The following is a 17,737-nucleotide window of genomic DNA, read 5'->3' on the forward strand; positions in this document are numbered from 1 at the left end:
ACAGTCCAGGAAGCCGTGCTCGTGGAATCTGCATCATTAACAACCTGTGGTATGTGTTTTCTAATCATAGATATCTGTGAATTGAAAAACATAAACGAAACTATGTAAGCTTCAATAGAATGCATACCTTGCCGTCAGTTTCACAATCAGCGGATGTCTCTCAGGTCTTTGGAACATGCCTTCTCAATTCATTGTAATGAGCACCATTATGTCGCATTACTAATGATGATCCAATTAAAACAAGTTCGGAATGAAGTCGTAAATTTTTCACAATGATGAGACCTAGGATAATAATATCTAATGACTGCTTACCTTGCATAAACCTCATTGTTGGGTAACAAGCCTTCATTACAATGACGTATTGTTTTGCCTTGACAATTTTATAACTTTGTTTCGCAATGGAATTGGGGGAGGGGTGACTATACGCAGGTACAAATACTTAGTCTCTGTAAGATAGGCCTCACACTCTTGACTAAAAAGGTAACTTGTGTAACAGGTCCTAGTCGGAACAACATGACCCGTGAGCCTATAGACCTTTATCATGGTGCATCATCTTGAATTTGTGTCCATTGATATCAAGGTAACCAAACCGAGGCTGGAAGAACAAAAAAGTCTGGTTCCTATATTGCAAAATGATTATTAGCATTCATTGTTGTTGTTACTCGACACAAGCAACATGACCAAGATGGAGACAGCGTGATAAAGGTCTATACTTTAAAATTTTACTCAAAAGCTGGCCTCACTAGAAGCATTGCGCAAGATTCTGTCCCCCGGAGATTCTGGTGTGATCCCACTTCAAGCCAGGACAGCCATGAAGAAATAATAAGATAACTTTCCGTATGGCGCCAGAAAGGGATATCATTGAAGTATACTATATTATTTCATCTCGAATGAAAAAGTGGTGGCGCCACTTTTCCAAATAATAATTATATTATTCATTGGAATTTAATATTTCAATAATCCTTGAATAATCAATTTGCTTTCTTCAGCTGTAAATGCCTCTTGAGGGCGCTAAGCAACAACAACCAAAACGCACGTTGTCCGTACCTTGTCCGTCTGTCAGTGACGCACACACATTCGTCATGGGATTTTATGTCAAAACTCAACTGCCAAATCGGTAAGTAAAGTGTTATATTAACAAATATTACCTGAATTGTCATAAAAATTAAATTTACATTGAATGAACCAGATCGCACACGACGGGGGTAGGTGTAGGATGGGGATGTAAACATGGTTGGGGACGTTTGGGACTGAAAAAGAGACCGATGTTGTTGTTCTTTTCAACTTGGTTGAAGCTTTTATTAATGTTATCGTGGGGATCGACCCTCACATGTTTTCGACCCCCAACTTTGATTTCCGTTTACCGCGAGACTGTGCAAGCTCCACCAGTGACAGAAGCACCGCAGTTTCCTCACGGTCTGTATTTTCATCAGGCTCGATCATGCAGGGAATAAAGTTTCCTGTCGTAAGTTATGCTCAAACATAATGCCAATGGTGAATTTTTGGCATAAATCACTAACTGTCACCTACCTCCATGCTGTCACTAATACATTATTATGCCAACAATCAAATGAGTCAAAAGAAACATCATCCCTCCTCGAAAGTTCAAAACAAAGTTATGATCTGCTAGACTGAGTTTCATTCTCCTTCAGTCACTAGATAGATCATGTTATGTGGTTGCTATTTAGTATTTGGGATTCTATGGTGTGCCAATATGAGGAGGGGAAAACGAAACATTGCTGAATGCTGTTCTGAAATGGGGAAAAACTGAATGTTATGAAATGTTTGTGCTTCAAGTGGGGTGGGGTGTTCTCCTGTCATGCCTTGTAATATCTCTGGATTCTAATCTAATAGCCATGTTTTAGGACAATAATGTAATTAATTAAATTTGTTTAATAGTAATTGAAAGAGATTTTTTATTCATTTTGCACGCCTTACTAGAACTTAAGAACTTAATCCGCAATGTCTAATGCAGCCTGCCATAATACTACAAAACACCATTTAGGAAATGTTTTAAAGAAAAATGGACCAAAAACTGACCAGATCCCGCAGCGAAGTCCCAGGTTTATATTTTGAACCTGTCGCATCGCTTTGCAAACGCATTATTTTGTTGTTGGGCTAAACCATTCTGTAAAAGGGGTGTTACAATGTTTCAGTGCTGCAGTGTGTGCGCGCCATTATGATGAGTGAACGGCGTGCAATGCAAACAGACAACGCGCACAGCACTGCAACAACAACAAAATAATGCGTTTGCAAAGCGATGCGACAGATTCAAAATGTACACCTGGGAATTCGCTCCGAGATCTGGTAAGTTTTTGTCCTTTTTCTTCCCAAAATATTTTCTCAATGGTGTTTTGAGTGTTCATTAGACATTGTGGATTAAGTTCATACCCTCAGAATTTATTTGTGTCATGATTTTTGAAAGTGGTAAAAATGGGGCAAATCTGTTGACTAGCTGTCGAAATTTGCTTTGGTTGGAACTGCACATCTTAGAGGGAACGTGCTTGTTCATCAGTTCAGTGATGTTGGATTTAAACAAGTTCCAATTTTCCTGAGAGGGAATACTGGTCTGGATTTGTATTTGAAGGAAGAGTTTTTGAACGGCTGCTAGTATCTGAATGCAGTCCTAAAGGAAGACACTTTAGGTTCAAGCTTTGAGTGTACACATTGAGTGAGAAATGTATTTTTTTATAAGTTTTGCGTGTAATTCAGCCGAAAATCGAAACACCCATGTCACATGCACAATATTTTGACTGATATCCTGCTCATTTCTGATTTAAGCACAATTTTGTAGCTCTATGAAATTTGGACCTGGGCCCAATTTCATAGAGCTGCTTATAAAGCAGAAAATATTGCTTATCAAAGATGCTATGTCAGATTTTTGGCCAATTTGACCCCAAAATTTTGATTTAAAATTTGGTATTTTGATGGGGGTTGAGAAAGTTACAAGCTTTCATTTGAGCCATTGCTCGAAAAAGTCTGCCAATTATTAGTAGCAGTGAAATAAAGTGCTCAAAATAAGGTTTTTGTCTGGATACCGACAATATATCACCAGACCAATTCTTATGTAGTTTAAAAGAAACGTTTCAAATTTTTGTCATGGTTCCTGACCATTAAAAGTAAAAGTTAAACTTGTTTTCGTTAGAGCGGGTGATACTCTCTTTGAAATACCATTCACTCAAAAAAATCTATTTGTTAATGTTTGGGGCCAAAAATCTGACATAGCATCTTTAATTGTTTGCTTAGCAGAAATCAGCAAGGTGCCACTCACAAACTGTACATTGGTTTTCACATTGAGGTTCCTACTCAAACGAATGCTATATGAATGTCAGGTTTGAATTTTGTGCTATTTGCTTACTTCGTCGTGATGTCAACCTAATTTTTTTGGAGGGGCAGCTTGAGATTTTCAAGACTAGATCATTGACGCATCCCATCGACCATTGCTTCGATACGCACTCAACATTAGATACCCGAAGCGCATCACCAATATTGAACTTTATAAATCAAAGAAGCAATGTCACACCAGCATCAGTAACACTACATAAGCAACAATTACCATCGGACACGCAACTGACCTGACACTACTCCTCTATCAATACTCTAGGACAAGAACACCCAACCTACAGAACCCTATCGTAGAGATGGAACACTTATGCGCACCTATCAACAGCAACTATCTGACGACCTGAGGATGGTTAGTATTGGAACAAAGAAACTTCAGGAAGCCACTCAAAATGCCGAACAATGGAAACAAACAATTAACAAGATTAAAACAAATTGTAGCCATTGAGCCATGCCTGTGCGCTGTATGTGCGCAGACGTCACCATGACGATGATAGACTAGATGTAGTAAGCTATTGGAGCAGCACCAAGATGTGGCAAGTCAACTGACAACCAAGATGGACAAATCTGACATGGCCGTATATGGAAAATCATCTGATACAGTGAGTGTGCTGCGCTTTACTCTAGAAGCATGCTTGTTTGCAGGGTTGTAGCTAGACCAATTTTAGTGATTGGCTTTATAGGCATATATAACCCTATTTCAAAGTCCCTCAAGGGCGAGTGGGTCAACAAAGTTGTTCATGTTTAATTCGGATGTGGCCAACATTGCTGATGTGCAACCTTTCTAATCTGTTCATGCTATGGGGCCATGCAATTAAGTTGAGTTTTTTGACTATATTCTTTTTCTAAGTTCTTTTAGAAAGAGGTAATTTCTCACTCAAATAATAATGACTTTAAAGGCCTGAAGTTAGGCATCTGAAAGCACAAACATTTTTGCAACAACTGTGATATTTCTTTCATAAATTCCATTGCAGCTTTGATGATCAATTGAGTCAAACATTTCACAGATTTGTTATTTTATACATTTTTGGATACACCAAGTGAGAGTACTGGTCTTTGACAATTACCAAAGGTGTCCAGTGCCTTAAAAGGGTCTGGGTACTTTTCGCAGGACACAAAACACAATGTTCACAGATTGACATTTAACATACACAGCTTAAGATTAATGATGGTAGAAGGCTTCCCTTAAAATGTTACTTGCTGAGGTGCTGTAGTGTTTGATAAATGAGTGAAACAAGTCTGCCAAATCCTTTAAACAGAAAATATTGCTTAAAGTTTAAATTTGAAATTCTTCCTGATTTTGGAATGTTTTCCCTATTTTTGTTGAATACCTTTCCATATTCTGACAACAAATTTGAAACTGTCTCTGATTGTAGACATTGTTTTACTATCATGTTGAATGTTATTCAAAATATCTCCCTAGTTGTTTTACAAAATCGTCCTGATTGCAAGTGCAAATGTTACCATCTTAAAAAAAAAAAACTGATTTGCCCTAACAACAACTATCAGGCCTGGCAAATTTTACAGGAGAATTTGTTTTTCTTACTTTCTGACCTTCTTACTTTTGAATGTTAACCCTGGCAAGCTTCTGTGAATAGCTGATCCGTCTTGTAGGGTTGTTCAAGATCATTAGGCTGACATACTGAGCTCCAGGAAAATTGTGACTATGTGAAATTATTATGGGGTGTACATTATGTAGGTTCAAAATTTCCAGCTGGAATTTCACAGGGTTTTGTTTCCTGGGAAGTGGCATCAGACATTCAGATATAGTTCATGTTTTTACAAAGAGCTAAGAAAGATTGATCTTAATTGTGAATCCCTAAAAAAAACACCTGAAAACTTTTGAAAGATCCGACTTTGTGCAATGTACCCAAAACAGATCATCGAATGTGAATGTTAATGATGTTTAAAGAATCATGTTTTCCCATACACTGCCACACACTGCAAAATCCATTTGTGCTCTGTGCTTGTGCTGTCAATATTCTGTTTATCAGATTATTTGTCCTGAGAGAGATTAGAAGCTCCATCCCTCTTATAGCCAGGGATGAGATTGTTCAGTCTTTTGGCTGAATTCAGTCTTTTTATGTCGGCCTGGTGAAGAAAATCAGACAATACTTTTTCCACCAAATAAATAAATTCTTCTCATTTGTCTACTTCTCTGGTGCTTTGGATACTGTTTCCTAAAAGCTCCTTGGAATCTATAACGCCAGGGGTTACCAAACGGTAGAAATGCCAACATTTCAACACACCTTTGAATTTGTATCCAAGTTTCAGACTTTTTCGTGAGTAATGACTCTCACCCCTGTATAGCTGGCAGTGCTTCTCTCTAATATAAAACCCTTGCAGATTTGTTGCAGTGACTGCAGTCATTTATCCGAGGTCTTAGGTTGAAAAACCTGCTCAAAAAAATTTGTCTTTGTTCAAAGCAAAATTATTGAAAATTTGCCTAGTCACTTTCCCTTGTGGTCGATTACTAAGAGCATAGAACATGCAATTGACTAAATTTCAATCTCCCTTTTTCTTCCCACCACAAACCGAACTAGCCAGAGCCACCACGGAACTGAGACAGATAAGTGAGGATCTGCACGCTTTGCTGCATAGGGCCATAATTACCATGGTTACCCAAGAGATCTAGTCCCCTGCTAAGCTGAAGGAGCGCACCATCTTGGCACTGGATTTGGAGCGAAGACCAAATGCGGTTACAACTGAGCAGTAGGAACTCAGTGACAGAATTAAGACTCTTGAGGCTTGACGTTATGATCATGATGAGACAAATTTGGATCTACAGACAACCAAAAGGTAAAAAGTGACTCACAAAATTTGACTGAAATGGTTCAGACTCAAAAGTGTGTCATTATTTTCATTATTATTATAGTAAACATTTTTGTTTAGTTGTGGTAATGAAACCAAGGATGCCTCTGAAGTGAACTTAAACACTGTATCTTGCAAGCCTCAGGAAACCTGTTTTAACAAGGGTGTTTGCTATGTGAACCAGAAACACTGGAGTAACCTCACCCCTGCTTCCACAACTAAGTGCTCCTGGGTCTTTTTTAAATACTGGTACACTGGACCTACAGCTCATCAATGTTCAATCCAAAGGACAAATCAATCATGGTAAAGTCAACCTCGCTACCATGGGCAGCACGCCATATCACGTACGTCTCTAACCCCTGGGAGGGAAACTCCGATCTGTGTCTTTGATTGGCTATTATACCCACAAAACATGAAACGCTGTGCGTCTTAAAAAAGCTCTATACGCCGAAACGCGTTCGAATAAAGATGTTCGATTCACCACGCAACACTGAACACCAAGGCAAGTTTATGACTTTTATTACACACAGCGCATCCAGCCCCTGCGCGACTAACGCCCAACACAGTACAGATCAACCACAGGACTATATGTAATTTTGAAGTCACACTTCCAGGGGTTATGATCGAGCAAGGCATGCTGGGAAAAAATGGCGCGGCGAGATCTATCACCCCGGGAACGAGGTTGTGGTAAAGTATAATGTTCAAGGACACAAGTGCCACGACCGCGACTTGAACCGACACTCTGCTGATCAGCAACATCAGAGATCCAGTCTTGTGCTCTTACCGCTCGTACTAAAAGTTCCTGATTTGACGCTGTCTTTATGGGCAATTTGGTTTTGGGCTTTGAGCCCTGTCAAGCATTCTAATTTTTCTAGTCACCAAGTGGTTCAGTTCATACATGGAGTTTGTTAGAGTTCTTATTTGACGCGTAGGGGATTTACACAAAACGCATAAATTGTGCACTCAGAAAAATGATACCGTTGCCTGTAAAGCAGACCGACTTAATGGGACCTTTGGTAATTGTCAAATACCAGTCTTCTCACTTGGTGTATCCAATCATATGTATAAAGTAACAAATCTTTGAAAATTTTAACTCAATTGGTCATCGAAGTTGCAAAAAAATAATGAAAGAAAGAAACACCCTTGTTGCTCAAATGTGTGTGCTTTCATGCTTTCAGATGCCTAATAAAAGGCTTCAGGCCTAAAGTCTTTTATTATTTGAGTGAGAAATTGCCTCTATCTCAAAAACTATGTTAATTTAGAGGGAGCCATTTCTCACAACGTTTTATGCTATCAACAGCTCTCCATTGCTCATTACCAAGTAAGTTATTATGCTATCAAATATTTTGAGTAATTACCAATAGTGTCCAGTGCCTAACACTGTGTGCATTGATTTCATTTGTTGTTGACCCTTTTTTCCAGAGTGAGCTTTCAGAGTCTCAGTCACCCTTGAAAGAAGTGACTGCTTGGAAATAACAACTTGAAGAAGACTGGAGACTCTACAAGACGGCCTCAACACCGCCCTCTCTAGGCACACTATAGTTGGGAAAAAACTAAGGAAGCAGATTGCAGCTTCAGACAGCGCCCTCGAGTGACTGGAAGAGGAGAGGAATTAACTGGCCAATCAGGTTACAGAGGTTACAACTTCTTCATGAATATGTATAGATCGTGTGCAGTTGAAGGTATTATACAGGATTAGGTAACAAAATAGTCGCAGACAGTGTTTGTGTTTGTGTGACCAACCATAGTTTGTAATCAATTTTGTGAGTCAGAAGAAAATAGGAAGTAAAATAATCTGTTGTAAACTGTCAAAAGGACCTGCGGTATAAATGCAAAAAACAAGTTAGTGGCCTGACGTTTCAAACCCTAGCATACTCTTTCTCAAAAGCTAAATGACAACATAAACATGTAAACAGGCTAAATGTTGTGTTGTCATTTAACCCTTGAAAAAGACTCTGCTAGGGTTGAAACATCAGGAGAAAATAGTGCACTTAAATTTGGTTGTAACAATTTTGGTATTAAATTTGGTATGAATTTCTCCCCAGTCTATCCCCATCGAGGAAATCATCCAGTCCACCGAGCAAGCACCTCGGCACCTCAGACAGAAGTTCTACGAGGTTCTACGGAAGGCAAAACCAGCAAAGTCAAACTTTCCAAGTTAAAGCAGGCAGCCGTCTTAATTCTTCATCTGGACGTATCCATCCACATCCTGTCTGTGACAAGAAGAACACCACTGTCATCATGGACCGCATGGAGTAAACCGAGAAGGTAAGCTATATTCTTTCATCTGTTTCATACCGTCCCCTCCCAAAGAACCCCACTCCTATCATAGAGAAGAGAGTTGCCAACAAACATTCCTCTCTCTCCACCGATCCAGAGCTCTCTCAGTCCCACTCTACCGTATGGCTCCACCCATCCAGCTCCATCTTCCCCCGGTTCTTTGGCAATCCCAAGATCAACAAGCTGGAAGTTCCCCTCCGCCCCATAGTTGCCTCGAGAGGTTGCCCCAACTGCAACACTGCCTAGTACCTAGGGAAGGTACTTCGACCCCTGATGGGTCTCTCAGATCACCGTATTCCAACTCCTATCAGTTTGTTGACACAACCCGCAGTTTGACCTTCAACCCACTGACATCTTGGTAAATTTTGGTGAGATGAGGCTTGCCTCATAGCGAAGGAGAGACTGCCAATGACCCTGGGGTCGATAACACAACGAGTTAGTCCTAGGAGATATACAAATTGCATGTAGTCCTAAGTAACTAGTCATAACTCGAGATAAGACTCTAGTCCTAACTCTATGTGAAATCCACCCCTGGTCTTTCACTTGACCGAATACTTTGCACTTGCGTTTCTTCTAGTTTCTTCAATATCAGGGCAAGTACTATGAGCAGACAGCGTGGACGTCAATGGGATCTCCTTTATCTCCAGTCCTAGCTGACATATTCATGGAAGAGTTCGAGGAGTCATCATTCCTCACCGCTGACCTCTGAGTCGTCACTCCTCACCGCTGACCTCTGACCCAGTCTGTGGCTCCACTAGGTAGACAAGACAGTACCTCAACCAACAACACTCAAGCATCAGGTTCCCAATCAGGAACAGTCTGGAAAAATACCCTTTCTGGATGTTCTCATCACCAGAAGCCCAGACGGCACATTTCACCACAGCATTTACCGGAAACCCACCCACACCGACAGTTACCTGCATCAGCGGTCCTTCCATCACCCAGCTATCGAGTCGTCAGTCAACCGTGTTATGCGCTGGTTCAGCGTGCTTACACCATCGCGATGGTGACCCGGACAGCCTCCAGCACGAGTTAGAACATATCACCACTTCTCTACAATGGAACGGATACAACGCCAAGCAAGTCAAGACAAGCAAGCCCGTCCACCGACCCAAGAGTCTCCTGTACCCACAGACAAACACACACCCCTGCAGTTAGTTTACCATACCTACATCTAGGTACCCCCTCTCATCGCCTTGAATGCTTATTCAAGCAGGCAGGAACCAAGGTGTATGACTCAGCTCCCCCAAAAAATAACAATTCCATGTGAATGTGGTACGGTTTACGTCAGAGGAAACTGGACTTATTCTTCCCACTGGACTTAATCACCGAGCACACGGACAGAAGGGAGACTTCAAGATATCAGCCATCGTCAAACACTCGCACATCACCGACCTTCCCGCTCAACCTCGTCTCCCTGTTTACTTTATTTTCAACCATGTTTACTATAGTAAACCCTGGGATGGAACTCCTTACTTGGACCCTGATTGGGCAACGACTTTTCAATATTGGAATATGTTCCATTTTTATAGGTACAGCCAGCCGCCGGCAACCAACAACGTACAAACAAGCTATTTAATCTGGTACCGTACTACGAGATTATATGACGAAGATGTAAATTTCGAAAAGTAGCCAGACTATTTTAGTTTTCATACGTATCCCAACATTGATATGCAAATGATCCAATACCAGGGTGAGAGAACGGTCAACCTTGTAACCGCTCGACACACCCTGGGGACGAGGTTACTTCCCACTAGACTTGGAGAAATCAGCCATCGAGAAATCAGCCATCATCAAACACTCGCACATCACCGACCACCAAGTTGACTGGAGCAGAACTCATTACTCTTATCCAGGCATGGCACCCAAGACGCATCAGAGAGGCCATTGAGATCCACAAACATGACACTGTCATACTGTACCTCAAGGCGTCGGCTTTCACATCAATGACATCTCGCTTCCCCTCCTCCCGACCAATGGAACTCCTGTAGCCTTTGTCCCTCCCTAGTTACCCCGCCCCTCTCCACTTTAGTATCCTCCTGTCACCCATTATTGAGACTGTTTTGGGTCAGCTATACCCTCAGTCCCTTAATCTAGAGACTAGACAGTAATTTTGAGGATGACAATTATTTATTGTCTGTAACCCCGAAAAAGAAGGATTTAAAACATTCTGAGTGCACTTTGCATATTGTTTGGACTTTAACAATAAAGTTGTGGTGTTGCCATTTAGCCTTCGAGAAAGACTCTGCTAGGGACGGAGCCTCAGGCCAACTTTTTGTTTGCATTTATACCATAGGTCCTTTTGGTTGGTAGTTTGAAACAGCTAGTTCTATTTTCTTGACTTTAATACTTGCTTCTAATATGTATCTCTTTTCGAACCTGAAGGGTGTCTCAAAAAGCTCCTTATTTTTTCTACAAGTAGACCGAGCTTGGTTTAGAATCATATGACCAATTACATATGATGTGGGGTGAGCTTAAAGGGAGTCAAAAATTAGACTCTACAAAATAATTTGTAGTGATGGTTCACGACGTAAAAGGAAAACCAAGCAATTTCGAGGCATATTTGTGTGGATCATTATATTATACTTTTAAATCATCTTTCTAACCACTATATGAATTTAGTAACAAACGGCGTTAAAAGCTTTTCATGGACCAACTCGCCCGTTTCAAGGCAGTGGGTCCTTTTAATGCAGCCCATGCCAGGTACACTTCTCTTAATGATAAATTTACTCTGTTCTTTAAAATGCATTCATAAATACCTCAGACAGTTTCGCTATACCTATTGGTGGAGAGCGTGTCACGTGGGTGTGTATAAACCTTTGTTTATGACCAGTAAAAAGTGTTAAAACATGGGCGTTACACGCGGACTTGCACCTGTGCTTATAGGACAGTTTCTTCATTCCTGCTGGTCGAGAGCAACGGCGGGAACAGTTGTGCAACATCATGCGATACGCCCGACGCGCACAGCATTCCCTTGTAAGGTGTTGTTTACCCGATCGGGCCGAGGGCCTTACCATTTCATTGTTGGAGGGGTGTTGTGATGAAAGAAATCATTGAACAGTTATAATTTGTGCATTTATTTTACTTTTTGACCAAAAGTGTTGATGTTTTTTGACCGAAAAGGTATTTTTTATGAATAGGAATCAAAGTGTGTTGAATCGGTTTTCAACTAGTGGTTTAAACCCGCCGAGGCCTGGTTCTTGATAATTTACCTCGACTTCGTCTCGGTAAAATTATCAAGAACCAGGCCTCGTTGGGATTAAACCACTAGTTGAAAACCTCTTCACCACACATTGATTCCCCTAATTACACAATACACAATGACACCTGTGTCAAGACTGGGACACAAACCCATACTCTGAAGAAGAAAAAAGCAATTGAATGTACTATTTTCAGTTCTAGCTCATGTCCAGTCACATGCTGGAGAATTTTTTTAGAGGTCTCTGGTACTTAATGGTAGTGGACGCTATTGGTAATTACTCAAAATAATTATTAGCATAAAACCTTTCTTGGTAACGAGTAATGGGGAGAGGTTGATAGTATAAAACATTGTGAGAAACGGCTCCCTCTTAGAAATTGAGGTCTCGAAATCAAGCATCTGAAAGCACACAACTACATGTGACAAGGGTTTTTTTCTCTTGTTGTTATATCGCAACTTCAACGACTGATTGAGCTCAAATTTTCACAGGTTTGTTATTGTATGCATATATGTTAGTATACTCAGTGAGAAGACGTGTTTGACAATTACCAATAGTGTCTTTAAGCAACACTTACAACCTTTGAAAAAACTGCTGACGTGATGAATGCATAGTGATACCCTTTAGTGTGATTCCTGTCTGTTGTTTCAAAAATGTTTCTTACTTTTTTATATTTGTGTTCTTACTGACAGGATTGAAATGCAACACATTAAACCGGAACTAAGCCGAGAGAGCATCAGCAAGATGGAAAGCTTGATACCCACAAAACAAGACAGAGAAAACACTGACAATACTACAGAGGTAATTTACTTCTTTATGTAGCCTGCCCTTTTATCAGTTGCATGGTCCAATGTAGACAGCCTCAGCTTTAAAGGGACTCTGAAGGTGAAGTATAGGTCTGCTGCGGGACGCGCTCGAGAGTGGACCCGCATGTCTGATGCAAATGTATATGTAGGTTTGTATGTACATACACAAGTGTCATGCCTGAGACTCGACCCAACACTCTCTTAATCTGAAAAACCGTACCTCGAGTAGCTCAGGTTCGTCAGGTGTAGGTCACACAGCACGCTTGTTGGGCATCAACACGTTACTGGCTCATGGTTGGGCTGCAGTGCAGCAGCCTTATACTATCCCCTCTGACTGACTCCTGAACCAATTAAAGACCATTTATTTGTGGCATGTAATGGCCCACAGTGAATAAGAACACCGGTATGGTTTTTCAGATCAGCAGAGTGTTGGTTCAAGTCTTGGGCATAACACCACCTCCTCAACAGATAACAGCACCCAGACAGTGCCGCCCGACCCGCCTCCCCTACAGATAACAGCACCCAGACAGCGCCGCCCGACCGCCTCCCCTACAGATAACAGCACCCAGACAGCGCCGCCCGACCGCCTCCTCTACAGATAACAGCACCAAGACAGTGAGCGCCGCCTGACCGCCTCCTCTACAGATTACAGCACCCAGACTGTGAGCGCCGCCCGACCGCCTCCTCTACAGATTACAACACCCAGACAGTGAGCGCCACCCGACCGCCTCCTCTACAGATTACAGCACCCAGACAGTGAGCGCCACCGAACCCGCCTCCTCTACAGATAACAGCACCCAGAAAGTGAGCGCCACCGGACCCGCCTCCTCTACAGATAACAGCACCCAGACAGTGAGTGCCAACTGACACGCCTCCTCTACAGATCACAGCACCCAGACAGTGAGCGCCGCCGGACCCGCCTCCTCTACAGATAACAGCACCCAGACAGTGAGCTCCACCCGACCGCCTCCCCTACAGATAACAGCACCCAGACAGCGCCGCCCGACAGCCTCCTCTACAGATAACAGCACCAAGACAGTGAGCGCCGCCTGACCCGCCTCCCTTATAGATAACAGCACCCAGACAGTGAGCGCCGCCTGACCGCCTCCTCTACAGATTACAGCACCCAGACAGTGAGCGCCGCCCGACCGCCTCCCCTACAGATCACAGCACCCAGAAACTGAGCGCCAACTGACCCGCCTCCTCTACAGATAACAGCACCCAGACAATGAGCGCCGCCCGACCTGCCTCCCCTACAGATAACAGCACCCAGAAAGTGAGCGCCAACTGACCCGCCTCCTCTACATATAACAGCACTCAGACAGTGAGCGCCGCCCGACGCCTCCCCTACAGATAACAGCACCCAGAAACTGAGCGCCAACTGACCCGTCTCCCCTACAGATAACAGCACTCAGACAGTGAGCGCCGCCCGACGCCTCCTCTACAGATCACAGCACCAAGACAGTGAGCGCCAACTGACCCGCCTCCCCTACAGATAACATCACCCAGACAGTGAGCGCCAACTGACTTGCCTCCTCTACAGATAACAGCACCCAGACAGCGCCGCCCGACTCGCCTCCCCTACAGATAACAGCACCTAGACAGCACCGCCGGACCGGCCTCCCCTACAGATTACTGCACCCAGGTATGTTGGGACATTCATCGAGGACCCCTGCAAACTCCCGCCACCACGATTTCCCAAAGGAGTTCTCGGCAGTTTTGGGAGCAAGCAACAGCTACTCCACAGGACCGCGATGCAATCGGGACCACCACCACGACAGTCTCCCCCATATTTGTTTTGTTTATTGCCATTGTGAAGGGGTTGCTTCACTGGCAAGCGATGGCACTCGCTGCCCGCTTCTGGGACAAGCAGTGTCCTAGGAGGAGGCAGTGTAGCGGTTGTGCCAATCGACCAGTAGGGGGCACCAGCACTACTCCCGTCGGAGAGCGTTGCTGGCTGCCCCTGCAGACCAATCAAACAACCTGCTCGCCAGAGAGCGTCCTCTGGTTTAGCTTCTTCTTCGTGTAAAAGTCATGACTTGTTTAGTGTAAATAAAGCTCCGGAACAAGATACAGTAAATCCAGTCAATAGCATTCTTGTGTCATTTAAAGCTGTGTGCATCACTTTCCCTGGTCAACGCTACAATATCATCCAATTTTAAGAAGAAAAAAAAGAAAAAGTTTGTTTTCAGCCAGGGAATGCAAAGTAAATTAAGTGATGCACGTCTTGTATGCTCGGATTTTCAATTGTGATGCAGAGAAGAATCGCTTTCACTTTTGCAACTCGTGTATGGCTCAGGCTTTATGTATTTTATATTTTATTATTATGTAACAAACATTAATGTTTTTCGTTCTATATAGACCACTTGGGAATCCACGCAAAGATGAAATCCAAGCAGCCCTTGCAATAGCCCATGTGAGGGCGCTTTCCTTGAGTATGGCATCACACGCAGTCATCGCTGTTTGAGAACTCAGATCTCCTGTTTGAGTCAAAGAAGGCATCATCAGCCAAGAAGATGCCAATCTACAGGTGCTGGGATACAAGCTTATTGGATTCTTGGACTACCTGTAGCAGTGATGAGTTTTCATCATGATAACTCAACGGATATCATCACAATGACAGACTTAAAGGCAGTGGACACTATTGGTAATTACAAAACAATTGTTCGCATAAAAGCTTAGTTTTGAATGAGCAATGGAGAGCTGTTGATAGTATAAAACATTGTCCGAAATGGTTCCCTCTGAAGTAACGTAGTTTTTGAGAAGGTGTCCAGTACCTCTAACTGATTCCCACACCTTTTATTTAACCAAACATTTATTGCCCATTTTGTTCTTTTATTTAACCGAACATTTAGTGCCCATTTTGTTGGTTTATTTAACCAAACATTTATTGCCCATTTTGTTCTTTTATTTTACCAAATATTTATTGCCCATTTTGTTCTTCTACATATGATGATGAAAATTGATATAAATATTATTAGCACTCAAATCTGTCACTCAGCAGTGAGGCTAATGGCACTCCAACATTATCACAGGGCCATTTATTCCATTCATTAGAGGCACTGGACACTAAGGTAGTTGTCAAAGACCAGTATGCTCACTTGGTGTATCCCAACATATCAATAAAATAATAAATCTGTGCAAATTTTGACGTAATTGGTCAACGAGAACTGTGGTCTCAAAAACTGTGTTACTTCAGAGTTAGCCATTCCTTTATAGTTTTATACAATCAACAGCCCTCCATTGATTGTTACCAACTAAGTTTTTATGCTAACAATTATCTTGAAAAATTACCAAAAGTGTCCAGTGCTTTTAAACATCTCCGTTCCTTCAAGATTATACAGCCTGTTTTGCCAAAAATGTAGCGCACTAAGCTAAAACAATCACGCCAGAGCAATACATATCTAATAACATTTCTGTTAAAGGCAGTGGACACTACTGGTAATTACTTAAAATAATTATTATCATAAAACCTTTCTTGGTGGAGGGGTTGATAGTATAAAACATTGGATAAACAGCTCCCTCTGAAGTGACGTAGTTTTGGAAAAATAAAGTAATTTTAGACGAATTTGATTTCGAGACCTCAGAATTTGAGGTCTTAAAATAAAGCATCTGAAAGCACATAACTTTGTGTGACCATTGTTTTTTTTTTCTTTAATTAATATCTCGCATTTTCGATGACCGATTGAGCTCAAATTTTCACAGGTTTGTTATTTTATGCATATGTTGAGAAACACCAACTTTGAAGGCTAGTCTTTGACAATTACCAACAGTGCCCAGTGCCCTTAAAATATAAGAATTACATTTTGCCAGGAAATGAGTTGGGGTGGTTCTGATAAGAACTGTCGGCATAACTCGACGTTTCGATCAGTATGCTCTGATCGTCTTCTGGAGAAAGGTGGACTCTGATGCTGCATGCTGCTTAAGTATCACTCCGCTCCTAAGAAACTCCATCGCTCTCTCCAATCACACAAGGACAAGACGGACCCCTCCACCCGTGCCGGAGTCTACCGCATTCCATGTGAATGTGGTAAGGTTTACGTCAGGGAAACCAGATGTAACATTCCCAACATCGAGCACATGGAAGGAGGGGAGACTTCGATAAATCCGCCATCGTCAAGCATTCCCACATCACTGACCAGCAAGTTGACTGGGAAGCAGCAGAAATCATTGCTCCAATCCAGGCGTGGCACCCAAGGTGAGAGACCATCGAGAGGCCATCGAGATCCACAAGCATGACACCGTACCCTAAGACTCGGCTTCCACATCAGCGACATCTGGCTCCCCCTCCTCCCGACCAATGGATCTTCTATATCCACGGTCACCCCCTAGGCCCCCAACCCCTTAACCATTAGACTGCTTTGGGTCATCTATACCCTCAGTCACCTAGGCCCCCACACCCTCTCCCCTGTGCTTGATCCTACTCACACAGTTCTGTGAGGACACACCCCCCACACACTACCCCAAGGCTCCAGAGCAGGTTTCACCACGCATCATCGAACTCAACTTCCTGCCTCTATTTCCCGCCTTCGTGCAACACCAAGCTAATCCACCTCCACAGTACTTAAGCAGCATGCAGCATCAGAGCCCAGCTTTCTCCAGAAGACGATCAGAGCATAATGATCAAAACTGTCGGGTTAACCAATGATTCTTTTCAGGACCACCCCAACTCATTAGAGATAGTCATTACATGGTGTTACCGCAAACCTTCCATATCGTATTTCCACCATACAAAGTTTCAAATCCTGCTTAATAACTGTACACCTAAACTGGGCCCAATTTCATGGCTCTGCTTACCGTGAGCACAGAATCAGTGCTTAAGGAAGCAGGGAATTCTCTGCATATGGCAAGCGTATTTCACAGGTTAGCGGCGAATTTTGGCTTCTGCGTGTGCGTAGTCTGTGTTACTAGGAATTCTTCGCTTACAAGGCTAGCGCAGAAATTTGGCCCTTGCACAAGCGGACAATCAGGATCGTAAGTGCAGAATTGGACAGTAAGCAGAGCCATGAAATTGGGTCCTGCTCTTTGCCTCTAAACGACACTAGGGTGAGACTTGTTTTGAAATTCCTGAGACGATTAAAACCTCACTTAAAGACACTGGACACTATTGGTAATTGTCACTATGGGTGTATCTCAACATGTACTTAAAATAACAAACTGTGAAAATTTGAGCACAATTGGTCGTCAAAGTTGGTCGTCACACGAACTTGTGTGCTTTCAGATGCTTGACTTCGAGACCTCAAAACCTCATTCTGAGGTCTCGAATTCAAACTTGTGGAAAATTACTTCTTTCTTGAAAAC

General features: G+C 42.5%; 1 protein-coding gene across 2 annotated transcripts; it reads left to right on the top strand.

The window, feature by feature from the left end:
* The first annotated feature begins 1,071 nt into the window (after positions 1 to 1,071).
* On the top strand, positions 1,072 to 16,073 carry LOC139939415 (uncharacterized). 2 transcript variants are annotated; one of them, XM_071935281.1, is made up of 7 exons: positions 1,072 to 1,117; positions 3,605 to 3,944; positions 5,886 to 6,141; positions 7,576 to 7,835; positions 8,199 to 8,421; positions 12,323 to 12,431; positions 14,798 to 16,073. In XM_071935281.1, exons 4-7 carry the CDS (start codon positions 7,805 to 7,807, stop codon positions 14,822 to 14,824), a joined length of 390 nt encoding a protein of 129 aa, XP_071791382.1. In that variant the 5' UTR covers positions 1,072 to 1,117; positions 3,605 to 3,944; positions 5,886 to 6,141; positions 7,576 to 7,804; the 3' UTR covers positions 14,825 to 16,073. The 2 variants fall into 2 exon arrangements, with proteins under 2 accessions (XP_071791382.1, XP_071791392.1); XM_071935291.1 differs by lacking the exon at positions 1,072 to 1,117 and having other exon boundaries at positions 3,526 to 3,944.
* The last annotated feature ends 1,664 nt before the right edge of the window (positions 16,074 to 17,737 follow it).

The sequence above is a fragment of the Asterias amurensis genome, chromosome 1, assembly GCF_032118995.1.
Source record: "Asterias amurensis chromosome 1, ASM3211899v1".
NCBI classification, from domain to species: Eukaryota; Metazoa; Echinodermata; class Asteroidea; order Forcipulatida; family Asteriidae; genus Asterias; species Asterias amurensis.